At 44.5% G+C, this 26931-nt stretch overlaps 2 protein-coding genes across 11 annotated transcripts; both read left to right on the forward strand.

Moving 5' to 3' along the window:
• The first annotated feature begins 291 nt into the window (after positions 1-291).
• zgc:110045 (uncharacterized protein LOC664755 homolog) lies at positions 292-10488 on the forward strand. 9 transcript variants are annotated; one of them, XM_031578903.2, is made up of 15 exons: positions 292-537; positions 1142-1610; positions 2389-2528; positions 3269-3292; positions 3409-3441; positions 3617-3733; positions 4073-4204; positions 4879-5007; positions 5324-5413; positions 6227-6262; positions 6505-6546; positions 7072-7147; positions 7982-8034; positions 8144-8313; positions 8881-9277. In XM_031578903.2, the coding sequence occupies exons 3-15, from the start codon at positions 2445-2447 to the stop codon at positions 9251-9253; spliced, it is 1359 nt and encodes a 452-aa protein (XP_031434763.1). In that variant the 5' UTR covers positions 292-537; positions 1142-1610; positions 2389-2444; the 3' UTR covers positions 9254-9277. The 9 variants fall into 9 exon arrangements, with proteins under 9 accessions (XP_031434763.1, XP_031434761.1, XP_031434765.1 ...); XM_031578901.2 differs by having other exon boundaries at positions 1568-1610; XM_031578902.2 differs by having other exon boundaries at positions 293-537; positions 2396-2528.
• A 1062-nt stretch (positions 10489-11550) lies between these two features.
• vwc2 (von Willebrand factor C domain containing 2) lies at positions 11551-25230 on the forward strand. Of its 2 annotated transcripts, none has more exons than XM_031578913.2 (4): positions 11551-12524; positions 14310-15053; positions 17288-17417; positions 24203-25230. In XM_031578913.2, the coding sequence occupies exons 2-4, from the start codon at positions 14397-14399 to the stop codon at positions 24352-24354; spliced, it is 939 nt and encodes a 312-aa protein (XP_031434773.1). In that variant the 5' UTR covers positions 11551-12524; positions 14310-14396; the 3' UTR covers positions 24355-25230. The 2 variants fall into 2 exon arrangements, with proteins under 2 accessions (XP_031434773.1, XP_012693926.1); XM_012838472.3 differs by lacking the exon at positions 11551-12524 and adding an exon at positions 12531-12757.
• Positions 25231-26931: the final 1701 nt, after the last annotated feature.

Genomic DNA, 26931 nt, shown 5'->3' on the forward strand with positions numbered 1-26931 from the left:
ATTATGCCACCAAACACAATTTGAATAGCTGGAGTGTTACAGGTAAACACCTCTCCATGGCAATCCTCCATGTGTAAGTCAGATGATTACAGTAAATTACACAAATTGTGACTAAATGTGTCACAGACTTTGCCCAGTTTGAGACCCTGTCTCCATGCTCCAAGACCTAAGACAGAAGCTAGCCAACTTTCTGTACAGTGGAGTCAACTGTAAGTGTTAAACACAACGAAGGACTGTAAGTTCACTTCCCCTAGTGCAGGGCTTATCAGAGGCTAAGCCAGGGGATGAAAAAAACAGCAAAGCCAGTCTCCCTCTAGCACGACTGCGGGCATTAGGCCATCTGTCCATTCTCTGAATACAACTGACAACAAAAGGGGGGGGGGGACAACTCCTCTCTCTCTCTCTCTCTCTCTCTCTCTTTCTCTTTCTCTCTCTCTCTCTCTGGAGCTCTCAGACAGACACTGGACATACTCTCTCTCTGGAGAAGGACAAGAGGGAAAAAGCAACCTACCGAAGTCTTCTGAAACGGCCCAGCAGGTCAGTTACGCTGAACTCTCCCTGATAAACTAAATCCTTTTGACAGATATACTTTACAGGCCTCCAACAGCCTTAATGAGGCTTTCGGCCCACACTGTATTATGCTAGAGAGTTCTTGGCCTGACAAAAATGCTTATAAAGGCAGATATCATTCATATGTCTATAAATAGAAGGCAAGGAAAGGTGTGCTATCTGTTACTGTATTGTTAAAGCATGACTTGAGTCACTACTGTATCTGATCTTTGCCATGTGTGTTGGAATGGGGTATGACACATGATGTTTTATAAACAAAGACACTTGTGAAGTGTCATTTTTTTGGTTTCATATTAGCGGTCATTTTATTTTATGTAGAAATCATAGTTAGTGCTCAACAACTCGGCTTTCAGTAAAGAAACAAGGCAGAACGAGAATAGCTTCAAGTCATGGATTTAGGATTTGTGCGGTCTTTGGAATTTCGCTGATTCCTTTGAACGATTTTATACCTTGTTACATGTCTATCACTGTTTTAATCCTGAGGCAAATATGCAAAGATGAAAAGGAAAAAAATATATATTTGTATTTTGTTATCAGCATTCTATCTGTATTAATTAGTGTTATATTATAGGGGTGCTGTGTATTCAAAGTGGCGAGTGGGTGCTGACATGCTGGAGGAGACAGAAGTGGGTCAAAAGGGTTTTAGCATTAGCCAAACAAATCCTGGCCTATAGGATTAGGCCCTCGGGTTGCGTCGGGTTGGATGCATTTACCTGATCGAACTACACAGGGGGGTGAGGGCCACACAATGACACAGCTTCCTCCTAATAGGCCTGGCTTGTATTTATCTTGACCAATAATTAATGCATTTGGTATACATTTAGGGTAGCAATGCAAGGAAATGTAGGTATGATGTATTACTAAGGGATTATGTTAGTGCTCTTCTCTGGCTATAAGCCTTTAGCCTGTTGTAGGCTTTCTGGTATATCTTTTTGACATTTTTAATTCATCATATGCTGAGTATGGATTATAATGGAGATGAATCTTTTCATTCTAGATATGCCATGGAGATAGAGCACACAGCACATCTTGTGATCTATGTGAGTAGATATGAGCAACGTAAAATCAAAGGATAGAAAATGCTTTCTGTTTTTTTTTTAGAGAAATGTTTTAAAATGAGCACATGGTTGTCAAAAATGGTTTAAAAAGGTTAACAAAAAAATCAATGAATGCACATTTTCACCCACAACAGTAGGCTACCCATGGTGCCTACAGAACACAGACACAGCACACTTTAGTGTTCAACTTCGGCTTAGCGTTGGTGCAGTTCAGACATGTGAATTATCACCAGTGCAGACAGCAAAGAGAACGCTTGTGAAACAAGAACAGTGCGACATTGTGCTCTTTTGGTGCCATATTAGCAGCATCTTATTAGATATGGTCACACTGGCATCACTTGATCCCAAGGCCCAGCAGGAGACAAACAGCCCCCTTTGTGTCATGTGTAAGCACATGTTGTCACACTAGTTCTATTTATCTGGAACCAATGGAAGGATCTCATTTGTGGATTGAATCAGGGGCAGACCCTTGCTCACTCCCTTTTTCAACCAAGAAGTCAGTATCATGACCAGCAACTTGATGGCAACTGCATGTATGTGGATTATTCTTCCCCTCTGTGTTAGACAGGCTTAGAAAATGACATCACGTGAGACAGAATGATGTGGTAACAATGTACCGGCTTTGTGTTTGTGAATGATGCTATGTTTCTGAGTTGTTGCTACATGTATTTTATTCTTCTCTCTCTCTCTCTCTCTCTCCCTCTCTTTGTCTGTCTCTCCGTCTGTGTGTGTGTGTGTGCGTTATGTTTGTGTATGTGAGTGAGTAGTGTGTATCTTTGTGAGGCTGTGAGAGGAGCTCCTTTGCTATCGCTAAACATGAATATTAACGATCCTGAGGGTGGAGCCTTGGATGGGGGGCTTAACGTGACCCTAACGATCCGTCTGCTGATGCACGGGAAGGTGAGAGCCCAAAACTTGCTTTCAATCTCTTAAACTCCATCCCAAGATCATAAGTGGAGCGGCTCTGGTTCCTCTTTGAGGCGACGAGTGCCCACCAAAGGCAAAGAGCTGTGACGACCATGTGAAATGAGTCATAGAACAGTCCTTTCTGATCATGATGACTTCGATTCAGACCTGTTATGACACGTCAAATTCATGCCATGACTTGCCATCTGGATCAACGGTATCAAGTGCTAATGGAGCCCGCTCTGCCACGTTTACAAGATATCAGCTTTTGACCTGCATAGTGCCGGGTATATTGTTAAAGTGGTGCAACGCTATCAGCTTACATACCATGCAGCATACCACATACCAGTAGAACAAGTGTGTGGTGGTCATTGTTAGTCTTAGGCTTGTGACACTGTCTGTCATTTACAGGACTAGTTCATATTCAGAGAGGTCCAGCTTGTGAGACACCTCTCCTCAGTGTGATCACGGCACCCTATTAGCAGCTCTTAAGGATGTTGGTTATGTGTCACTGGAGCTGAATTCATTTCATTTAATCATCCTTAAAATATTAACATAAATCACGATGGAGGGAAGCCTGCTATGTGCCTTGGAGACCCACTGTTCTGAGAGTAGTTCCAACCTTTTAGAGAAAATAAACGAATGTAAGAGTGGGCCAGAGGTCTCATCACAAGATCTAGAGTCTAAGTTTTGTGCGCTTTAAATATTCACCATTCTCTTCTCTTCATTTTCAGGAGGTTGGTAGCATCATTGGAAAGGTATGCACAAGACCCTGTTTTACCCAGTCATTTCGTTTTATTCACACATTTTTAAGTAGCTTCACTTTTTTGGACTCTTGCATCTCACATTATTTTCTCCATGTTTACTATTTCAGAAAGGAGAAACAGTGAAAAAGATGAGAGAAGAGGTACATTTGAAATTCTTTTAGTTATGTGTTGTAACAGAAAAAGGAAGGTCTTTGTAGGTGCGATAGCTTTAGGCTAAGCTCATGAAATAATAAAGAAGAAAGGTAGAGCCTCAGCAATTAGGCTGGGTGTCTGTGAATGCTCCACAGTTGTATAAATGTGTTCCTGTGTTGCCAGAGTGGAGCTCGGATTAATATATCTGACGGCTCCAGCCCTGAGAGGATTGTCACCATCACTGGAGCTTCGGAGGTCATCTTCAAAGCTTTCGCCATGATCGCAGAGAAGTTTGAGGAGGTAGGTCATATTCTTTATCATCTCTTTATACTCTTTTCACCCTTTCGCAGCATATCATTAACATAATGTCCAGGTATATTAGTAATATTTAGTATATACTTCTTCTCCTAGTCCAGGTATATTAGTAATATTTAGTATTTACGTTCTCTCCTTGTCCAGGTATATTAGTAATATTTAGTATATACTTCTTTGAACTAAATGGCTAATGTCCAGGTATATTAGTAATATTTAGTATATACTTCTTTGAACTAAGTGGTTCAGATGAGACGAGCTCCCCACTTGTTCTGGGGAGTGTTTTTGGCACGCTCATGTTTCATTGTCTCATTACTGTTATTTTAGGACATAAACGCCTGCATGATAAACAGCACAGTGACTAGCAAACCCCCAGTGACGCTGCGCCTGGTCTTCCCAGCCAGCCAGTGTGGATCGCTCATTGGCAAAGGGGGCTCCAAGATTAAAGAGATCAGAGAGGTAAGCACAGTATGGATCAGTTTGTTTTACATTGATTCATTAATTGAAGCCAAAATAGATCGCTTTTTTTTTTACTCTGCTGTCCCGCAGAGGATAAAAACACCCTAGGCCACTTGTTCTCCTATTTAAGGACTGCCTTGTCCTTGAGCTGGGCTATTCCTAATAAATAATCTGTTCACAGTCTTAATGGATGTTTAGTGGGTAGAACTGGATACAGACACCCCACTTTGACTGACTTAATATCATTGTACTTGTGTGCAGTGAAGACCAATGTAAAGACCTTTCAGCCACTTGATTTTTTGTTTGGTTAAAATTGGTCCTATTTATTTCAGGATATGAGCGAAATAGTTGACTTAATGCCAGACTGAAATGCCTGCCTAGGACACTGTGACCCAGGAGGGCAGAAATAGATGAATATATAAATAGCTGAATGGACCACGGTATGAACTGCCAAGTAGAATGTCCTGAATAGTTGCATGTCTTATTGTGGTTTAAAGCCACAGCATGCTTAAATGAACAGTTGTGGAAGGCCCGCCATATGGGCATTGTTTGTGGGCTATAAATAGATAGTGCTATATAAAAATTCTGAGCGGTGGCTAGGATCACTCGACAGTGGGCCTCAAGTGGCTCCTCTGAGTCCTGGTTTCACGTTCCTGTCTGTGTTTGTTTTGCAGACCACTGGTGCCCAGGTCCAGGTGGCCGGTGACTTGTTGCCAGACTCCACGGAGAGGGCGGTGACCGTGTCTGGGACTCCCCATGCCATCACTCAGTGTGTGAGACACATCTGCACTGTCATGCTGGAGGTAAGGGAGGCCTTGCACTTCTCAAATGAAAATCCAACACACTTTGGGGCTTTTGGCTGCCTTTGATGTGTCTATAGAGGATAAATGGCACAGACAGGCCTGCATTAGCCATTCTGCACACTGAATAGAGTGGAACGGCTGAATAGCCCAATAAGAGCACAGGTTAGCATCACCCAGGGCCTAGCACAGGGTGGAGGATAAGCTCCACTGGGACTGCTAGTTAATGAATATGTGTGCAGTTCATTCAAAATATCTGCCTGAGGGAATGCATGAATTGTTTATGTTTGTTGTTGCCGTGGTTCTTGTTGTTGTCCAGTCCCCACCCAAAGGAGCAACGATTCCATACCGTCCCAAGCCATCCCCTGCAGGGGCTCACTCTGTGATGCAACAGCAACATCCATCTGCCGTGAGTATCCTCATACTTTATTCAGATATACAGTATTTCAATATTTATTTAGCATTGTGCACCTCATTTTAATGATGTTTTTTAAACTAGTAGATCAGGTCCCATTTTATTTCAATAGACATTTTGGTCCACAAAACAGATGATTCTCTCCTCTCCTCTTCTGCAAATAGGATTAGATTTAAGTTTAGGATAAGGTAGTTAGGATTAGAGATTTGGATTGATCAGGTCATCCTCAAACCATCAGTCTTAGGGCCGCCAGTTTTCATTAGTCAGTGTTGTCCTGTGATCATGTTAGTCATGAGGTCAGTTTGGTTGTGGTATTTTCACTGGCATGTATGAACTCGGTAGACAAATTGTTGAGCCAAGTTTTGGAAAAATCCATGTCAAATAGGCTAATTAAATCCAGGAATATTTGTTTTTTTGTTTTCCTATGATAGGAATGATATATATCTGGTTTGGTTTTCGAAAGGTTAGTGGTCTGATGAAGCATAGATGTGGAGTACAGCTTATTAGAGTTCTCTTTGTCCCGGCAGAACAAGGCAAATGGAAGCTTATGCAACCTCTCTTCTTTGCCATGACATAATAAAGCTATTTCTCTGTTAGGAGCATAACTCACGTCCATGTTTATGTCCAAGGGACTTTTTTTGTGTACTTTCTGGGGAAGAGAAGGCCATTCTAACCTTTAGACTAACTGCTGGGACTCAGAGGTTAATGTTGTACAGAGGGGGAGTAGGTAGGAAAAGGGCTCCTAGTGTTTTTGTCTTTGACTTAATGGGGATGTGTAATCATCTACCTGTGTATCATTTATCACAGGTAAATGATTTATCTCCGTATACTGCCATACACCAAGTAAGTATAACTGTCGAAGGATTTAAGGCCCTCTCTAGGCATATGTAAGGATTGGTGAATAGCGCCTTTGTTGTGAGTGACACCTGGTGGTAATGTTCAAAGTGGTCAGTACAACCCACCTTATGGTCATTTTTACGTCTGTGTCTTACATCTGGAGACGTTAAGCTTTCTGCGTCCCAACATTCTAGTCACCGATAATTAAATGGATTCCAGTTATATGATTTCTTTTTGTTTCTCCACAGGCCTTCGCAATGCCAGGGCAGTATGCCATTCCACACCAAGATGTGAGTGCAGTCCTCATGTGCTCTTTCACATCCCACTCCAAAGTGTCACCAACCCCAAGCCCCAGCCAATTCCTCTCCCAAACAGCCACCACCACTACCACCACTTCCCCATGGCATCCTTGCATGGATTATCACCCACAATGCTACTGCCAATGCCCCCCAGCCTTGACCTTACTGACCACATGTAACTCTATAGCTTCTTCTGTTCAGCCAGATCTGGCCAAGAGAAGATCTCCCTTCAGTCAAACATGCCCCCCGAAACTAACACCATAACGTCCCAGCCCTCAACACACTGTACTAACACCCACCCTCTTCACTCTCCAGTTTCATTCTAGAGCCCTTCCTTGTTCTAACAGAATCAGGTGTGGATACTGTTTCTATGAGAGACTCTGTTGGGGAGGAGGAGGAGGCAGAAATGGGACTAACACTGTACAACCTAAAAGATTCTGTTCTGTAGCTTTCAGTGTCCACTGGGATAATTCAGTTTGATTGGTTAGTTTCTAACATCCCTTCCTGCCCCTGCAGTTGACCAAGCTTCACCAGTTGGCTATGCAGCATATTCCCCTTACCTCCCTTGGGCAGCACAACCCTACCTTCCCTGGTACGTACCCAAAGCTCCCTGGGGAAGTCCATATCTCCTTCTCTGTCTCTCCCTCTGTCTCCTCTGTCTCCCTGTCTTCACTCTGTCTTTCCACATCAGACAAATCAATAACTTAGTTTGAACTCCAGTGTACTCCAGAGCAACTTGTTTAGCCAGAAAACAGCATGTAGAATGGCAATCAGGATTGTCAAAAATGATACAACATCATAGACACAGAATTCATACGGTCCATTGAGTTGATATTTGGAGTGGTTGATATTTGCATTTCATAGTGAAAACCATATTCTGTTGCATTATTAATAAAATAAGTCTAAAGAGAAAACATTACTGCAACCATTTGACCACTTAGTCATTACTATGCATGTCCTATATTAACATATTCAAGAATTAAGCACAGCAGGCAACAAAGGCATCAGCATGAAAAAAAACTGTTTTTAAACTTCCTTTTTATGTCATGTCCTCCACAGCAACCCTAACTTATCCCTCCCCATATCCTCTACCTCTCACAGAAATGCAAAATGTCCTGATTTTTTTTTTTTTGGAAATAGTTTAATATTTAAATATTAAATATTATTTAAAAATATAATATGTAAAAAGGGAACCTGTAATTCTGTGTAACCTCTGCTGTATGTGACCTATGTCAGCGCCAGTGAGGCACAATGTAACTCAAACACACTGTGCTTCAGTTAGCATACAGATATGTGTTTACATGTGTTACATCCACTACATGTAGTTACAGGTATTATCAAGTAAGAATCCCATTCATGATTCTGATGTGTCTAGTGACCATGTGCTCTGCCATGTATTGCTGTTTGCCTATCTCTCCTCACATAGGTCTGGAAGCACAAATGCATACGAGTTCTCATGAGCTGACCATTCCAAATGATGTAAGCTACTATCTGCATATGTTCATGTTGTCCTCATCAATGATGTTTCATGCCTTTGGCAGCCGCTCCATGACAAGTGTTCTCTGCTCTTCGTCGTCTTTTCTGTCAGTTCATTGGCTGCATAATCGGCAGGCAAGGAAGCAAAATCAACGAAATTCGCCAGATGTCGGGCGCTCAGATCAAGATCGCGGGGGCCACAGATGGCTCAGCCGTGCGCCATGTCACCATCACGGGCTCGCCCGCCAACATCAGTGTGGCACAGTACCTCATCAACGCCAGGTAGGGGCCTCTCCCAGAGTAGATGGGCATGTAGAGTGGTGAAGACAGTCGTGCTATGCAAGACTTGCTTCAGCTACTTAGAGCAAGCAGTTTGTGGAAGGTGGCTGAAAACTGATTGTTAGACCCATACTGATTGCAATCCATTAGGGCCTTGGTTAGTCCACATAAGACTGGTAACTGTAATGGCGTTTTGTGTAAATGATTTTGGGGCGAGACCCTGGGTCCTGCATCGTAGATGTAGACTAGAGGTCTGCTCAGGCAAAGATTCTCCCCCATTTCTGTGCTCCTCAGCGCATTAATACTCATCATGGCATGTGAAACCCTTTTTTATGAGTTCTCCTTGTAACACATAACATTCCCGTGTTGATTCTTCTTTTTTCATTTCTCTCACCCCTTTATCCCAATGTGTTCCCTCTGTTTCCTCCTGTCTCCCTTTGGAATTGCTCTTCTCTTTCTCCATAACCTGTTCCGTTAACCCTCCTCTTCTCTCCCTTGTCCCCTCTCCCTACCCCTCCCTCCCTCTCTCCTGCCCCCCCCCCCCCCCTCCCCATCTGTGTCTGTTTGCAGCTTAGAGATGGCTAAACTCAGCATCCAGGCCGCTTCCTCCTCCACCACCTCCACTCCCGTTGACCTGAACATGGGCTTCTCCCAGTCCGTCTCCCCCATGTCCACCCCCACCACCATGGCTGTCCTGGCTGCCTCAGCCGGGGCGGCTTCCCACGCTGCCCTTAACGTGCACTCCCCCTCCACCCTCTCCACCATCCCCAGTGGCCACTACGCCGTCCCTGTCTCCAGCCTGCTTGGCATGAAATCCATGCCCCTGCTGGCCATGCACGCCGCAGCCTCCTCTGGCCTGCCTCCAGGCCTCTCCCCTTACGCCGCAAAGATCCCCACCGCCGGCCTCAAAAAATCTGACCGACAGAAGTTTGCACCCTATTAATAAGCAAAAAAATAAATAATGAATTAAAAAAATCACACACATCCTCAGTTGCTAGCTCCCTGTGGTACTGTGGTTGATTCTGCACCAATCCTAACTTGAAGTTCTCACCATCTATGCAGTATAATGCAATGAGAGAGGATGAAGATGAATCAGGGGAACAGCATGTTTTTTTAGTCATCCTCCGCGCTCTCCTTGTGTCATATTTTAAAGTGTCGGGTCTCAATATGTTGTTCTACTACACTGTGTTCCAGTGCACACAAGTGTGTATGTATGGAAGTGTGCATGCTGGTGTGTGTGTGTGTGTGTGTTTGCATGCACCTGAGCTCTGTTACCTTGAATGTTCCAAATCTTTAATATTTTCAGTATGACAGTGTGTCAGCAGCAGGATCGCTGCCAGTTTCTAATATCAGTTGCTCTAATTTTCAGGCACATTTAATATGCATGTCATGGCAATGTGTTTTTTGTAATTGAGTTACATGGTTAGTGTGTGTGTGTGTGTGTGTGTGTGTGTGTGTGTGTGTGTGTGTGTGTGTGTGTGTGTGTGTGTGTGTGGAATCGGTGTGAGTGTATATATGGGAGTATGTCGTCATCCGAAAAAAAGTGTCTCAAACTACTGAAACTCAGACCTCTGACCTCTGGCGCTGTGATGTTCTGCTCATGGTCATTCATGGTCCACTTCAGCAGACCATCTGGATTGAACAGCATTCTGCTCTTCTGTCCCTCTCTGATCTCCTCCTCTCCCCGTAGGCTGTCCTCTGTGGTAGCGGGCCTGGGTGTGCTTTAGTAGCACAGCACACACAATTACACATTAATCTCCTGACTGGATTAGCCCACAGCCAATTGGGATTCTTATGGACTTTGAGACTTCTCACGAATGTCTAGCAAACAAACATGTGCATTCCTGAACTGATTTGAGAGAAAAAAAAAAGAAAAGGAAAAAAAAAGACTTCTGTTAAATGTCCTGTTTTTTTTTTTTTTTTCTTCACTACTCAGTGTTTGTGATCCGTAGAAGGTACAACATGGAGGCAGGCTTGGTTTTATTAAATTTGATTTCAAGCCATTCTTGTTAATATTGTCATGTTTATATTGTACTGTATCAGTGTGCTTTTGCTTGTTGTTATAGTATTGGACACAGGTTACTGAATTAAACTGTGGCAGCTTTTTATGAGAACAAAAAAAACAGTCTTGTCATCTTGTTTGGGGCAGAGGTATCAGATCTTTAACTAATAGTGATGGTCAGCAGTGTATTAGTTCATAACATCTGAGTGTTCTACTTGGTCTGGAGCTGTGCTAACTGATGTTATTTAAGAGTGTTTGTGTGTGTGTGTGTGTGTGTGTGTGTGTGTGTGTGTGTGTGTGTGTGTGTGTGTCGGGAGGGGGGGGGGGTACTAGGTATTTGTCTCAATAGGATTTGTGCTGAGGGTGCACATGCACTTCTGCATTGCTGCATTCCTGATGAATAATTCATCAGGTGCAAAAGTCTGGGTTATTTTAGGCAAAGCAGGCACTATTATCTAGGAACTATGGTCTTATTTCTTGACTAGTGTGTGCTGGGGAGGGAGTGGATGATGATTCCATTACGCTTGGATTGACTGCCTGTCACCTTCTTAATTCCAGTGCATAAGGGATACTGTGGTTCAAAGTATGGTCTTAGATGATATATCTATAATGATATGTCTTTATGTCTTGATGTCTTTATAAAGTGATCCAAATCAATGAAACAAAAGTAATCCATAGATCTTTGACATGACAGATCCTTGCAACCACTGGGTAACTGAAGATTATGTGATTATAAGATTACAACATTACTATGCACTCACCTTCATGAAATCTGCATTTTAAACACAGAGCTCTGAAATAAAAGAACTGAAAATTGATAAGGTATTCTTTTCTATTATGATCCACCTGTTGATATCAACTTAATTATAATAATAATAATGTCTTAACTTTGATTGGAAGACTTTGCACAACTTTGGATTGGAGAACATTTCCTCACAGTGCACACCCATGCCGAGTGTCCTCAGAATGCGTTTCCTAGTACAGGTCATGGAATTGCCTCTAAAACATTTATCTGTTCCTCGACCCCAGCAACTATTTACAGACACAGGTGATGCAGGGCTGCTAGGCCCCTTCCGAAATCCTCTGGAAACGGCAATGAACTTTCCTTCACCTTCCTCTCCAAAATGTCCCCCCGACAGGTGCTGCATGAACAGTTTTATCTAGATGTTCACCGGAGCATGCTTCCAGGAAAATCCATTAGCATAGCCGTCTCCCCAAAGCTCTGCCCCACGTCCAGCTTGGCTCAAAACGCAGAGAATGTGTATCCGTGCATTATGCATTTGTACGCATCTTAGCAAGCGCACAATCATAAACAACAAGAACATGACCCTGGACCTACTGTGGGTACATTGCTACTAGAGATTAGCTCTGTTTGCCCAGTGCACAGCCAGAATATAGTTGGGATTAATCAACAATTAATAGGCGTAGCGGTGTTAAAAACAGGAGGGGGGAGCCACATCACAGACACTGGAGGGAATATTGTGGTCTCATTGGTGCTGTAACATTGCCATCGTCCCCGTGACTTTTCTTTTTTGTTAATGTTGAATTAATGATTTCTCCTCTCACCCCATCAAAGAGAGATGATGGAAATGGCTGCAACCAGTTTTGAATAATCAATTGTATTAATGCAGCTGGGCACTGGAAATAAAGCATGTAATCACCTCGCCCCAGGCTATGCGCTCTTTGCTTTGTGAGTGTGTGCGCGCACGCATAGCCATACACACACACATTGACTTTTTTGCTCTTTGGTTGGCTAGACATTTACTAATGTTTGTGGTAGCCCACTCAGAAAATCAATTCACTGACTGTAACATATACATTTTAAACAGAGGCATATCACAATTTTATTTACAACATAAAGTGGAGAATAAGGGAAGGGTAAACCAATTATATGACTGAGTGATACTGATGGATAGAGCATGTTGTGTAATGCTTAATGCCAAATAAGCACAGAAGTAAAATAATTTGCCAATGCTTGAGTTGTGAAATGAAAAGGCTGATTACAAAGTTTCTTCAGAACACCAAGTGTTTAAAAGTGCCACCTTGTGGCCGAAATCAATATCGTTTTAGTCACATGAAACTACAATGTGACGTAAGGCTGATGTTTTCGTGCCACCATAACCAAAGTGAACACTCCAGGAAAGGGAGTGCGACCAGCCACTCCTCGCCGTTACTGGCTTCTGACAACGGTGTTCTGTCGCCGGCATCAAAGGTATCAGCACGGGTGTTATAGGCGCTAGTGAACCCTTCGGATTTATCAGCAAAGGGGGCGCGAAAAATGAGCCAAACTATAAACTCAATTCTTTTCAGCAAAATTATTTTTGTAGCGCAGTTGTCTAACTACTAATTCCAGGGGCTTAACAGACCATATCGACTTTTCTCATCACCTGCCAGCATTTGGCGAACTGCACCGAGGACTATTTGGACACAAAAGCAAGCTCACCGGTAAGGTTCAATAACGCACGATTAGTTTTATCGATTGAAAGACAACTTCCTGCAGCATTTCATGGCTTTTCTTAAAGTTGTGCATGCAACAACATCTATAACAATAACAATTATTAATTTAGAAAAATAAATAATGGGTAAAGAAATAGCATTTCAAACTCCGATGTCGTTACATCTAGCAAGCTTTATATGAAGCCAAAGCGGTAAACAAATTCTGTACTCATATCTGCCGACTGTTCGCCCTCACGCCCACTTTACACATCTGCTATCAGAGCGATTCCTGTAAGATATGCAGCAAGGCACATCTTTGGGATTGGGGAAATCATAATTATACCATCTGAAATGTATGCCCTGGCATAATCAGTTGCTTTACTTGAAAATATATCCTGGAGACCGAGCATAACAAATGTATCCACTTCAGACGTTTGTCATAGCGACGCTTTTGCTAATTAGATCTACATTGCTATGCAGAAAAAAAGTAGCCAATCACCTATTAGGGCGCCTTTATAACTACTTTAGCTTCCATTGTTGACATAATATTTTCAGGTGCAGTTCTCATCTTAATCATGGTTGTTGCGTTTTATGATTGTTTTGCGCAGCCTATTTAACACCTTTGATTCGAGAAGCAACAGTTACCCGCCAAGAACTGCTCTGTACAATAGAAAATGCAGTTGCGCCACACAGCGTGCCAAGCTGGGATCAGGTTGGATCTGATTCAGCTATATCAGACACCATTGAGGCCAGTGTGCATGATCATCGAAAAAGGCTACCTCAGTGATAGCAGCTGAATGAAAGTCACAAGCCACCTCAAGATCCAACATTTCAGCTGATATAATACCTACTGTAAAAGATATATTTATGTAATTACAATGCCTTTAAATATTCAGGAATTGCTTAAGCCTCATGTTATTTATTCTCCCTTTCCATCTCTATTTGAAAAGGCTTGGCTCCATCTCCTGATTAACCGTCTTGCAACTCTGTTCAGCCGATTTGATTGAATGAATTGATTTGGCCCTCAAAGACCACCTGAGAGGAGGGGGATGTGAGGGATAGATTTAGTGAGAGGGGTCGCTGAGGAACAGATGGTTCAAGTCCTTGAATCTGTGAAGCAATCTACTTTCATGCCCATCACTCCATTGGAAATTGATGTATGGAGGTGTTGGTTGGAGATTGGTGTGGCTCCGGCTCTCCAAGACTTGTGATTGCACCTTCTTACACCTTTAAAACTTGTGAAACCTGTCTGTCCCCAGATGGAGAGAGACAGCAAGGCAAAAATATGTTCCCTTGTTGTGCTTCTTGAAGCTGAAACATCCTTACGCAACCACCTGGAAAAAAAAACAATCAATTCTTTTCAACCAAATTCATTCGCAAAGCATCGGTTGGAGCAGGGGAAATGAAAAGCATTGTTTTTGTTTTTCAAGTTCAACCCCTTGTCATACCAAACATATTTTGAATGTGTGGTCCCTGGTGGTGGCCTGATTCTCCTCAGCACTCTCCCCAGCTCTTGAGGCTTTTATCAGGTCTGCTTGATTGCCTTTGTCCTGTTTTTCAGATGGACTGGGCTGTACCTCGGATGTGACGCGTGTTATGTGACGTGAGGTTTCAGCCCACCTCACAGGTGGTCGGGAGGGTAGGAGAGATGCTGTGCTCCGTTGCCATGGTGATGGGACTGGTCCTGGTTACATGGTTGCTGAAGACGGGCACCCACGGTAACCCAGTGGTGCCCCTGCACGAGGGTGGAGAGCGTGAGCGCCTGGAGCGTGCGCTAACCCAGGCCAAGGAGGGTGCCCTGAGCCCCAGTGCCCAGCAGAGGCTGGAGGAGATCAGCCACACGGGTGGGCTGGAGGCCAGCCGGGGCTCCAACAAGACCGCCGGCGGGAGGGCCAGGCCCAGCTGGAGCCCGCAGAGACGCGGGCCTAAGCCTCAGAGCGGCAGCCAGGAGCAGCCTTGGGGAGAGCGCGACTCCCTGAAGCAGACCGACGACGGCCCCACCAGCGAGCCCAACGACGTCTCCATGGACCCCATCGATGAGTACGCCTTCCCAGACTATCGGGGCAAGGGCTGCATGGACGAGACGGGCTTCGTGTTCGCCATCGGGGACACGTTCGCCCCTGGCCCCTCCACTTGCCCGTGCGTCTGTACGGACGAGGGGCCCATGTGTGCCAAGCCTGAGTGCCCTAAACTCCATCCCCGCTGCCTGCGCGTGGACACCAGTCAGTGCTGCCCACAGTGCAAAGAGAAGAAGAACTACTGTGAATTCCGGGGGAAAATGTACTCATCACTGGAAGAGTTCAAGGTTAGATAAGTCTTTACCCACATTAGCTTCTTCTAGACTTCAATTAATCACTGCCCCAATCGCTGCATGAATTCATTTTTTAATGTGATAAAGGCCAGGCTGATTTGCAGCGAGTCACTGGAGGTGAGGATATCATTCCCTGACACCTCACCTGTCTGAGCTCATCTCTCAGCTCAGATGGAATTTTTTGGTTCAGTGGAGAGTTCTGTCTAGTAGAAATGCTTTAATATCCAGGCCATACATACCTTGATTCAGTATTGATTGTGTTGGGCCGAAAATGAGCTCAGAGATTTTGAGCCCTTTTTCCATCGTGCCTCTAATAATAGTATGTTTCAGTGTTTCAATCATTACCCCTCAAATGGGAATTAGGTCTATATTGAAAATAGGATATGAATATTTTATGTTAGGCTTTCACTTTCTTCGGTTTGATGTGGCATTTATCTAGGCTTGCAGGCAAGAACTGGTATTATTTGATCTATTCATGTCTAAATACACTTCAAGGATTCCACTGAGCTTCCCATTTTGACTCTTTGTTACGGTTGTTTGGAGAATCCACCAATTTACAAATGATCTCCCAGGGATCAGTGCGTACAAGTAAAGCAATACCAATTATCTGAAAAGACCAAGAATATTTATTCCGGGCAGTGGTTTATTGATTACCAGCAGTCTTTTACTTGTCAAGACCCAACAAGTGTGCCGATTATGCTTTCAAAACCACGCGTCTCACTCCGAAATGCTATCTTTTGGGATCTGTGGATTTTTGTTGTTGTTGTTGTCGTTATTGTTGTTGTTGTTGTTTTTGCCCTTCCTTGTTTGTTTATTTAAGCAATTACATTTTACCTTAATTTTATTGTTCAATGCATTGTTATTCCATTACACATGAGCTCTGTTGCCTGCAAGCACATGTATTACTGCAGCAGTCAGCATTAGTTGGTTCCAGAAGACTGGTGAAGACCAGAGGCTCCGTGGTACTGCTTCCTAACTGGACCGATTGCACATGCATAATATAATCTTTAAACAGTTAAAGCCTCAGCAAAATGAGGTAACTTTTGCATAATATCTGTTCTGATCCTTGGAGCTTGCCTCTTAGGGGAGAACTGTAGGGAAAGACATGATTAATTAAAGTGAAAATTTACACCATGCAGAGCCTCACAATCATATATTTATGAGCAGGCTTTTTCTGCGAATGCCCAAACCTGTTGTCGAGCAATAGTACAATACAAGGTTCCTCAGCAGTCATTATGGATAGGATTTGGGTTTTATGGCTGTAAAACATCGGATGACGTTTTTCGCCTGCCTTCTCGATGACTGCTCAGCTCTCAAGGGAGGCAAAGGGAACTGTGTGTGGCTGTTGTGCAGAAAGCCCGATTTCCTTCAGTGGAAATGGCTCGTGAGCTGCATGCCTTCTCGCCTGGAGACTACAAACAAGGCAGTGAGCGTAACCTTATGTGCGGTACAGTATGCTTTTTGGGGCGTTAAGTCGCGGCACTCTGCCACATGAATGCATTGGTCCTGCATGCTAGAGAGGAGAGGCAGAGAGAGAAAGAGAACGACAAAGAGTGAGAGAGAATTATGAGAGAGAGAGAGAGAAATATTAGAGAGAGAGAGAGAAAGCAGATTCTTTACAACAGCAGAAGCTGAACAAAGTCTCTTACACATAGTCCCTTTCATTTACTGATGCACTGAACCTTAAAATTACTCCTGAAATGCCCTCTGAATCTGAAACCCCTATTTAGCCAATTATGTCATTATGTCAACAGGACCTTCTGTTCCTCTGACACTGTATCATAACATCCCAATTGTCTTCTTGCAGACAGCAGGGCAAAAATGCGTGAGCAATTATTTTATTGCAGCTTATAGACAGGCTGTACATGTTCTCTTCCCCGTGTTTACTTGGGATTGTGTTCATGTTTGCCTGTCTGTGTGCCTGTCTGTGAGTTCATCTGCTCATCGGTGGGTTTTTGTTTACTGATGGGTTGTGTGAATCCCTCTATGGTTCTGTGGTATGTGTGTTTGCGTCTATGGTCTATGATTTCGTGTGAGTGTTCACCTATGTGTGTGTGTGTGCCCATGTGCAATCATGCAAGTCCATGTGTTTCAGTACATGTGCCTGTGTGTGTGTCTGTCTGTGTGGCAATTATTTCCATGTCTTCGGGTGCCTGTGTGTGTGTGTGTGTGTGTGTGTGTGTGTGTGTGTTGTGTGTGTGTGTGTGTGTGTGTGTGTGTGTGTCCAGGTGTCCCCCTGTGAGAAGTGTCGCTGTGAGCCCAGTGGTGAGGTGCTGTGCTCTGTAGCCGCCTGTCCCCAGACAGACTGTGTGGACCCTGAGTATGAGCCGGAGCAGTGCTGCCCCGTCTGCAAGAGAGGTGAGGAATGTCCCCCCTCTCTCTCTCACTCTCTCTCTCTGTCTCTCTCTCTGTCTGTCTCTCTCTCTGTCTCTCTCTCTCTCACTCTCTCACTCTCACTCACTCACTCACTCTCTCACTCTATCTCTCTCTCTCTCTCTCTCTCTCGCTCTCTCTCTCTGTCTCACTCTCACTTTAGAATAAGGTCCGCTGTTCCCTGCACACAAACAACCAGTCAGGTGAAACATAAGCACCTTGCAGAGTTCCTGTTGCAGTCCGGGGAAAGGGCTGACATTGCAGTAGCCTCCACGGGAGAGCCTTTCTCTGAAAGATGTGTGATTGAATGGTCTGTCCTAGTCTTCTTTAATAGGAGTCTAAGTTATTGGATGTGTTTTATGACCATTGTTCAGATGTTGAGACCTCACGCTTGAGAGCTTGGGAATACTGTAGCTTGGCACCATGATAATGTAATTTCCCCTCCTCCTGTTCCCATTATGAATGTAGGAGGGTCTATTGTTCAGAAGTTTAGAGTTTATGTCTAAGCCATTAAGCCAATAATGTGCTTCTGTCTTGCACATGCTTTCTTTCAAGAAACAGTGTTAGCAATTAGAACGTTTCTCTCTTCAATTCTCGGTGGTGACAAGCAGAAAGAGAGAAAGAGGTTTCTCTCAACACCCTGGATTCTAAATCACAAAAATGATTCTTAATCACACCGCAGCCTTTGAAAAATACAAAGATGAAAGTATGAAATCTTTATTTTACTTTCTGATGTACTGCTTGGTGTTGGGAAAAAACAAAGGCACGTGTGAGCACTCCAGTTGTGTGCCGTGTGTGTGTCGTGTGTGTGTCGTGTGTGTGCCGTGTGTGTGCTGTGTGTGCCGTGTGTGTGCCGTGTGTGCCGTGTGTGTGCCGTGTGTGTGCCATGTGCCTTCGGCGTGTTGTGTGGACCGGAGGATCTTGGGTGAGTGTGTGAGGGCTCTTGCATTGGAACACATTCTGCTGTCTTAGGAGGAATTCTCTGGATCAGGCTTGATTATCTGGAGCTCTCTCCAATGACTTCCGACAGCACGTCCTACATTGTGGCCCCTTGTTTGCTTAGCATGACTCTAATGCAACTTGGCACTGCCAGCGACGTTGCCTCCTTCAGCGAAAAGAGATGTTGACTGGGGACATCTATCTCAGCTGAGGCAGTTTAGACTGTGCCCCCTCACTATTGACAAACAAACAAAATGACCACAGCCACTATGGAAGATAGAATTAATAAAATACTTTACCTAGCACCTTGCTAAAAATCACCCAGGGATACATACTCTTTTTCTTTCTTTCTTTCTTTCTTTTTTTTAGTCCATGAGATAAGTCAGCGCGATTTTGTGAGTCAGTGGAGCACAGTTTCAGAATATTCAGCAACAGAAGTACGAGGTCAGCCATGCAGGATGGATTTATGGTTTTAAGATGGATTGGAGGCGTTCAGGACGTGCTCCCTCAGCCACATCTCCATAGCATAGTTTGACTAGTTTGTAGCACACAGCTGAGCACCAGGGAAATCAGGGCTCTGCGCCCACCAGGTGGCCTCTTCTCTATGTGTGACTGTTCCATTTCTGAGGCCTGAAATGAATCAGATGCACCAGTTCCAAGAAGCGACCCCTTTTTCCCTCACAGTTGTTTTTCCGCACTGTAATTTGGAGCCGAAGCCTCCGTAATTTTCTTTTTTAGTTTTCCCTGAGAGCTGCGCGGCGGTTTTTTCGGCCCCGGCATTCTGGTAAGCACTTTTACGTACATGCTTTACTACATGCTGGATGACGCCGACGGTGGAGCCGGTTCAGAGGCACCTTCGAGTCACGGGGCTGCAGGTGTCTGCCTAGTTCCAAAGGCCCAGATGCCAACCGGCGACAGATGCTACGACCTCCTGAGACTGCTGTGGATCTGATGGCTCTGAAGTGAAGACTTCAAAGCCTCTCGACTCGCTGACACTGTTCCCCCGGAGCGGGATAAGTGTGAGAGACGAGCCTGAAGTTATTATGCACGGTGAATAATTGCCACCTGTACTGCTCCCGTTCAAAACAAAGTTGCCAAAAATATTGGAGGAGATGTTGAGTTGTGTGTGAGGTAGACCACAGAGCCCCTGAAGCAGCTGGAGCAGCATTAGAATAATGGATTCATTGAAATAATAAGCAGTTCATTGACTAATACGTAATACCAATTTCTATTAATGGAACCTTTTTGACAAGAACGTGTAGGGGGGAAAAAAGTCATGAAATGGTGAGATCACTTTTATGGGTTTATAAATAGCTACTGTCTCTGTAATCTCCTTTTATCTGGCCCAGTTCATACTCATCATAAAATGTCTCATGGTGAAGAAAGCCTTTCCGTGTTATCTCAGTTAAAGTGTGATCAAGCTGCCCAATTTGTCCAGACCGCTCTTTTCTTTTTTTGAATATTCTAACCCATCCCAGCGCTGAGATGTGTGCTGTAGATATGGAAAAGCAGATGCAATATTAAAGTAGCATAAATCACAGAGCAGAAAATCCGCCTCTCCTGTCAGTGCTGCGCGCACTTACTCCGCCTCAGCCTCACCTTTGTCATCTGAAGTGAGTGTCAAGACGCGGGGAGAAAGAGCTCCAAGATCTCAGAAAAACAGCGGTGAGGTTTGACATCTCCATTCTGGGCTCATTAAAGAGAGAAAGAGAGGAATGGGAAAGAGAGAGGGAGAGAAGGGGTAAAGAGAGAGAGAGAGAGGGAGACAGACAGAGAGAGAGAGAGAGGGAGACAGAGAGAGAGAGAGAGACAGAGAGAGAGAGAGAGAGAGAGAGAGAGAGAGAGAGAGAGAGAGAGACGCGGCTCGAGCCCATTCATAGCCTGTGAATGGAGCATTATTTTGGGGCGCGGCGCAGGAGCTGGGACGTGTTGCTGGCGCTGTATGCGGAGAGACACTTGAGGAAGTGCCATTGGGAGAAGATGAAAGTGAGTGCTATTGCTAACATCCACCACAGGCAGTTGTTCATGAATATCAAAGAACATCTGTGTGAGGGTTTTTTTCGGGAAGGCTGGTGGGGCGGACGGGGGGGAGGGGGAAGGAGTACCAGATTCACTTTAAGCATACAGCTCCCGCACACACACACACATACACACCTCAGGGTCTGCCTTGGAGCTGTCAATGAGTATAAGTTCTCCATGAAATTGACGGGTTATTTAATGCTCCACTTAAAAATCCCCCAAACTGGTTGTGCTCTGAAGGGAAGGAGCCCCAGCTCTGTTGAGCCGTCTCCAGCCGGTGAAAGGCAAGGCCATGCCTGATTAAGGTCCCTGGAATCGTTTTCCATTGAACTAGCAACCCTTGTCAGTACCACACTCTCCTCTCCAGCCCATACACATTTCCTCCTCCTGCTTATTCATAGACTACCTTGCTCAGATCACAGCATGCAGGTTCAAGCTAAGGACCTCAGCATTAAAGCTGTGCTTCTTATTATCTTGCCTCTCTCTACCACGCTCTCTCTCTCTCTCTCTCTCTCTCTTTCTCTCTGTCACTCTCTCTCTCTTCCTTTCTCCCTCACTCCCCTCCTCGACCCCGGCTCAGGCTGGCCATCGCCTTGGCAACGTGCAGGAAAACAAGCCTTCCTCTGAATCCTCAGACATGGGGGTCGTGGCTAATCTGGGGAGGTTGTGATAAACAGCCTGAGCCCGAGCCAAAAGCACTTCAAATCATGGCAGGTCAGCTGAGGAGCCCGGCCACGCTGGGAAGGAGAAGGGTAATATTCATCTTCAGTCTGGGGGGATTGGGGGATGGCAGGGGGGTAAGAGGAAGAATATTCATGGCAGAGAGAGAGAGAGAGAGGCTGCGGAAATCACTGGAAGAATCGAATTTGAGTACCTAAAAATGCCCTCCTCCAGGAGCTTGAAAGCAGCGCAGGATGGATGCGTATTAGCACAGACTTATTCATCCCTTTTGTCGGCGCTCTTGATTCTCTGATAATAGAAACGGATAAGAGCGGTGAATGCAGATTAATTCTGTGCCGGCCGGCCGCAGCAGAGCCCAAACCGCTGCCTGCCACTGTAATTTGTCTTGTGTTTCCTTCAGTCCTCTGTGCATATAAGGTCAGAGTGTTCATCATCGATAAAATGTGTGGTAACTTTTTAGAACAGGATTAACAGGATGCGATGAATAATTATCAGGTTACATAACATAGCATTTCAGTGCCACGTATCAGCATCAGAAATAGGATGCCGTCTTTAACATTACAGAAGGAAACAAACTGATCAGACAGCTGCACAGGAGAAACATTCAAACACTACAAGCCTCCCACCCTCAAAGCTAACAGACGTGGAAGGGAATGAATATTTTATGCCTGGCTGAAATCACTGCTCCAAATGTCTCCATTCCCCTAATGATCTTGCATAGTATCTTCATAAAAGCATGTGTGCTACAGAGTCACAGGCGAGCGGGAAATATTTGCTGCATTCATAGACCTGTACCCATTAGTGCCTGTTTTCCACCCTTTAAAAGTGTAACTACTCTAATGAGAGGTTAGGGATTGCTCCATTTCCTGGATGTATGCCCTCTTTCCTCGGTCCATCACAATTAGACTCAAACCTTTGGGAGCTCACGTAATCTTTGAATGGACAGAAGAGGATTTTTTCCCCAATCCCATTCCCATCCGTGTAACCTTTATAACTCTGCTTTGATTTTTTAGGGGGATAAAGGAGCTTGACAAAAGGCTTAAGAATAGACCGCAGACTCTCTCTCTTCCTTTATTTCAGCAGAAGGGTGATGTGTGCATATTAGCATTGAGGGATTTAGCGTTTTCTGGGACACTCTACATGTTCATGCAAAGCCCCTTCATATCACCAAACCAAAACACACATGCCAGTCACAGTAACAGACACACATGCCAGCCACAGTAACAGACACACATGCCATTCACAGTAACAGACACACTTCAAACTAATCTGGAGAAAATATGTGCTTGATGAATGGACTGTGACAGAGGCGTTTATTTGCAGTGAGTTGATATTCATGTGAGGCTTGAAGTGTTCACTGAAACCATTATAAATGCAAGGCTTCTGACGGGTTGACAACATCAGCCAAATATTCATGTTGATTGATGTAGCAGAATGCAGGAGGAGAGCCCTTCCCATCCGTGATGTTGTCCTTTTGCTCCGAGCTCTCGGACTGTGATTCATCTGCGCTTTAAAGCAGCATCTGAGATGGTGTCCACGCCGTCATTATTAAAACGTAAGCGCCGTAAGCAGAGGCTATCTTGTGTGCCCTTTTGTGGGCCAGCTCTGTGTGCAGACAGTGATGTTGAATGATTACAGAGCAGTGGAGCTGGGAAGGTTTTTTTTCTGAAGTGTCTTGTGTATTTTGAGGAGATAACCTTGATTCCACCTATCTTCCGTCAGTGGCCGCGAAAGCAGGGAGGTGTCCTTTGTGTCTGTTAGTTGCCCGTATCTCTGTGAGATTTCACAGGATTTCACAACATCGTAAAACTTTTACATTATGGTAGATGGCCAGTCTTTATGGGAAATGTCTGCAGTGGTTTGGCCCCAAGATTATAAATGGGAAACCCAGCAAGTTGCCTCTCCAAGGGCATTCATTGTCTGGGCCTCTATCAGCAACACCGTGTGATAAACAGTAGAGTTGTGACTGGAATAGGACACAGGTAATAGAAGGCCATACACAATGAATTTTCTCTTCATCGTTCAGCAATTTTTCTCCCTCCCCTGAGAATGAAGTGACCTGCGTTAGTTCGCTCTCTCTCATGGTTCCCCCATATGAGTCCAGGACATTTGCTCAAATGTCAGGGACCCTCCTGTGATCATATTAAATAATGTGTCATTAGAGCTATTATTGTAATCGCTGGCATTTCCCAGATGCGTTGTACGTTTGATTGAAAAAACCGTTTGAGTTGAGCTCCACCCACGTGTGCTGTTGGTTATGCTATTCTTGGGGAAATGTTGGCTTTGACGCGGGGTTCATTTATGTATGATTTCAGACCTCTAGAGAAGTTTCAACACACAAAGAGAATAAAAAATACATGCAAGGTTAGTACTTTGTATGAATGCATATGAACACTAACCCCCCCACAGTCCTCGTGGAGAGTGGAGAGTGCTCCTAAAGAGGGGCCACTGGGGCTCTCTGAATGCTTAGGACACATTTGCAGGCCGTAAGTAGCCTAATGGCATGAATCCAATTCAGCTCTAACACCGAAGAAATGAACATTTCACACGCACACTTTCACTGCCACACAAGCTGTCATTAGTCCACCCTGGAGCGGGAGAGACGGCTTGTGAAAAGCCCTCGGTCTCTTTTTGTGTCACACCTCACGCCTCTCTCAGGAACAGCCTCCACCTGTCTACTCTACGCCGTCCTCGGGGAGCAGCCATTAGTTCTGGCGAGACTTGTGTGAAAGGGATTTGAACCCCCGGCTGGAAGCTCCCCCCGCTCTGAGGCTGGAAACTGTCCAGAGCCCGGCGCTCATTTTCCCCCTCCTGCCTTGCAGTGGAGAGGCTCTGAGATTAGAATGAAATGTGATAGACGTTGAATGTGGCGGTTCAACGCTGGAGGACACACAGAAGCAGAGGCTGTCCTCAAGCATGTGTGTCAAGAAACTGTGACACTCAGTCCAGACTTATTTAAAAATATCCGTTAAAACTGGCACTCTCTTGCATGCTAAGATTGTTTTACAACATATCCTGTTAGCCTTAAGCAGAATGGATGTAGTACTGGCAAGAAACTCGAATGCTACTGCTTGCTGTAGTGCGTCATATTTGTTTCTCTACATTTTGTCCCCTCTGTTTTTTCTCCGTAGGACCCAACTGCTATGCGGATAATGCAGTGATTCCAGCCGGCCGTGAGGTAAAGATTGACGCGTGCACCATCTGCTACTGCACGTACGAGGAGGGCACATGGCGCATTGAGCGGCAAGCCACCTGCAGTAAGAACGAGTGCAGGCGTAGATAAAGCCCAGGGCATGGCACGGGTGACAAGCTGCCCATCACGCATACAGACATAACACACACTCTCACACACACATACACTATCGGCACACAGAGGTTGGGGGTCAGTGCAGTGGCAACAGGCGACTTGTGCGTCTCTAACCACCTCCATCACAACTCCACAAGTCCTGACACCTTCCAGTACGAAGCCAACGTTGACACGAGCCCAGCCGGCTCTTCATGGGGCGTGACAAGTATTGAGGGCAGGGGAGAGAGGCTGAGACTTAGGTTAGTGAGTGTCCTGCCAGCCTGTTTGGCCTTGCATGCTTGATGTACAGAGGAAGTCTTGTTCAACGCTGACATGCTGTTAAGTGCGGTGATGCTGCCGATGTCTCATCGCCTTATGGACAGAAGACCACACCAGTCAAACCCTGGGCTTTGTATCAGACAGCATGAAACCAAGTGTCTCCTGAAGTATAGTATTATATAAACTTTCTATGACAATTTGTAACCCATGAAATGATATTTATTTATTTATACATAATATGAATTGATTCATTTTATGGAACATTATATAAAAAAAAAAGATTTAGGGCTTAAAGCAGATATTTTTTATAGTTGCTGTATTTTGATATACTGAGATGTAATCTACAGGGTCAGGTTTCCACCCAACATCGAGGAATGTATTGTGCCAACCGTTACAGTATGTATAATGAAGATGAATCCCTCTGTGGTATAATGACAAGCAAGAGTAAGACTACAGTAGAAAGCCTGTAACAGAGTAACCTGTAACTCCACTCCACGACTGAAGAAAAATAAACAGCTTGTTTGTATTTATTGTAGGTCTTTGTTTTGTTCTCAGCAGTAAGTGCATTTTTGTATAAAAAAAAAAAAAAGAATACATATATATCTGTATTGTGTATAATTGTTACAAATAAATCAAGTCACACTGTGCATTTTAGGATGTGGTTGTGGATTGCAAATGCTGGCCATATATTGCCGTCGATGGCTTTTTTTCTTCATCTGCAGTTTTTGGAGTGTGAAGTACAAAAAGCTCAGCCAAAACAGTCTGGCCTTGCCTGCTGAATAACAAAATACCCAGCAGTCCAAACTCATAGATGCTCTCTGAGACTGTGCCAGAGTGGAGCGGAAACTAAAGGAAGTATTAATGATTTAAGCAAAAGTCATTAACACAAGGTTAGCTTAGCTTCACAAGGTCAAAGCAAATATATCGCAATTGATCACTGAATGAATCAAAATGCAGGTAAGAATCTCAAATTTCAATTCACTTTTCTCTCTAAGTGGAGCTAATGGATGAAATTCTAGCATCTACCTTGGAGAATAAAAATCAACTTCTCGGCACTGGCTAATGTAATTCATCTCAGCATGTCAATAAACTGTTTGGCAGCAATGGGTACCTCAAATGTTGTCAGATATCAAAGGATAAGCTTCCTTTTAGAAATGCCATGATTTAATCACACCAATTTCCTATGTGTCTCAAGAGTAGAAAAGCTCCGATATCGCAAATCAAAACAGCAGAATATTACTCATTCAGGGCATATAACCACTGCAACCACAGCACAGCAACAACTTCTCTCTAACAAGAAACTGTTAATTCGCTTTAAGAAAGCAAACCTGCTGCCTTGATGCCGGCACAGTGTCACATACAGAGATAAGGAATCACTGAGAGCTTAAATCCGTATGCAGATCACTGCTCAAGCCCAACATGATCGTAAGATGTTCTCTTTTTTCTTCTCATATTCTTTGACTCGGCACCGTTGGCTGGTGTTATCACTGTGTGGTCTATTAATGTGTGAGACACACGCAGGGGTGGTCTTTGATCCCAGGGATGACAGGCGATGGCGGTGAGCTTCCAGCAGGGAGACGTGCTCTCGGGCTCAGAGCGGGAATTGTGGGAGATGAGCCCAGCTGTGTGCACATACATGACAGACTTGGAGCGAGGCGATGGTGGTTATGTGTGTGTGTGTGTGTGTAGGCGGGGGGATGGTACATGCGGGCGGCCCTCGCACTCACCATTTAGAACCCTCCTGCTCTCTCTCCCCACCCCTCGAAGTTCAATCAGCGAATATGGATTTTGGACATGTAAGCGGTAAATGCTTCCTCTTGTATGGTGTGCGGGCGGCCCTGGCCACGAGAGGAGAATCGCTAATGTCCCTCTCTTGCTCCCTCTCAGCATCTCTGTGTCGCTTCTTCCAGGTGTAGTAGATTCTCTGGCATGGTCCAAGACTGAATTCATGCTTCTTTTTAATGCAACAAAAATGAAGAAGCTATGAAAAAATGAAGCAAAAATGAAGCAAAAAGCCTACCATAAAAGACACAAAAGTGGGTAGTCATTTAACTACCTCTTTATAATTTTTGCATTTTCAATCACCTTTTGTTGATTTTTGGATAAAATGGTTAGTCTGACTTTGAGCCTTAATTAGACTGTTTTGAATGTCAGGTCTCCCTGCAAGGACAGAATTAATAAAGTTTCAGAAATGATAACATACTTGTGGAGAGCCTAAATTAGTCTTCTACTTTGAAAGAGAATTCCCAAAGTGTTCTCATGGCAGCCTGCCTCTCCCTCCTTCAAAGGGAGCTT

This window comes from Clupea harengus, chromosome 13, assembly GCF_900700415.2.
Source record: "Clupea harengus chromosome 13, Ch_v2.0.2, whole genome shotgun sequence".
Classification (NCBI taxonomy): domain Eukaryota; kingdom Metazoa; phylum Chordata; class Actinopteri; order Clupeiformes; family Clupeidae; genus Clupea; species Clupea harengus.

What these genes read in the sequence shown, in the direction of transcription:
- vwc2 (XM_031578913.2), top strand. Translation starts at nt 14,397, where the DNA reads ATGCTGTGCTCCGTTGCCATGGTGATGGGACTGGTCCTGGTTACATGG. An exon ending in CATCACTGGAAGAGTTCAAG is followed by an intron (nt 15,054 to 17,287) that starts GTTAGATAAGTC and finishes GTGTGTGTCCAG; the next exon opens with GTGTCCCCCTGTGAGAAGTG. An exon ending in CTGCCCCGTCTGCAAGAGAG is followed by an intron (nt 17,418 to 24,202) that starts GTGAGGAATGTC and finishes TTTTCTCCGTAG; the next exon opens with GACCCAACTGCTATGCGGAT.
- zgc:110045 (XM_031578903.2), top strand. Translation starts at nt 2,445, where the DNA reads ATGAATATTAACGATCCTGAGGGTGGAGCCTTGGATGGGGGGCTTAAC. An exon ending in TTGGTAGCATCATTGGAAAG is followed by an intron (nt 3,293 to 3,408) that starts GTATGCACAAGA and finishes TTACTATTTCAG; the next exon opens with AAAGGAGAAACAGTGAAAAA. An exon ending in AGCTGACCATTCCAAATGAT is followed by an intron (nt 8,035 to 8,143) that starts GTAAGCTACTAT and finishes CTTTTCTGTCAG; the next exon opens with TTCATTGGCTGCATAATCGG.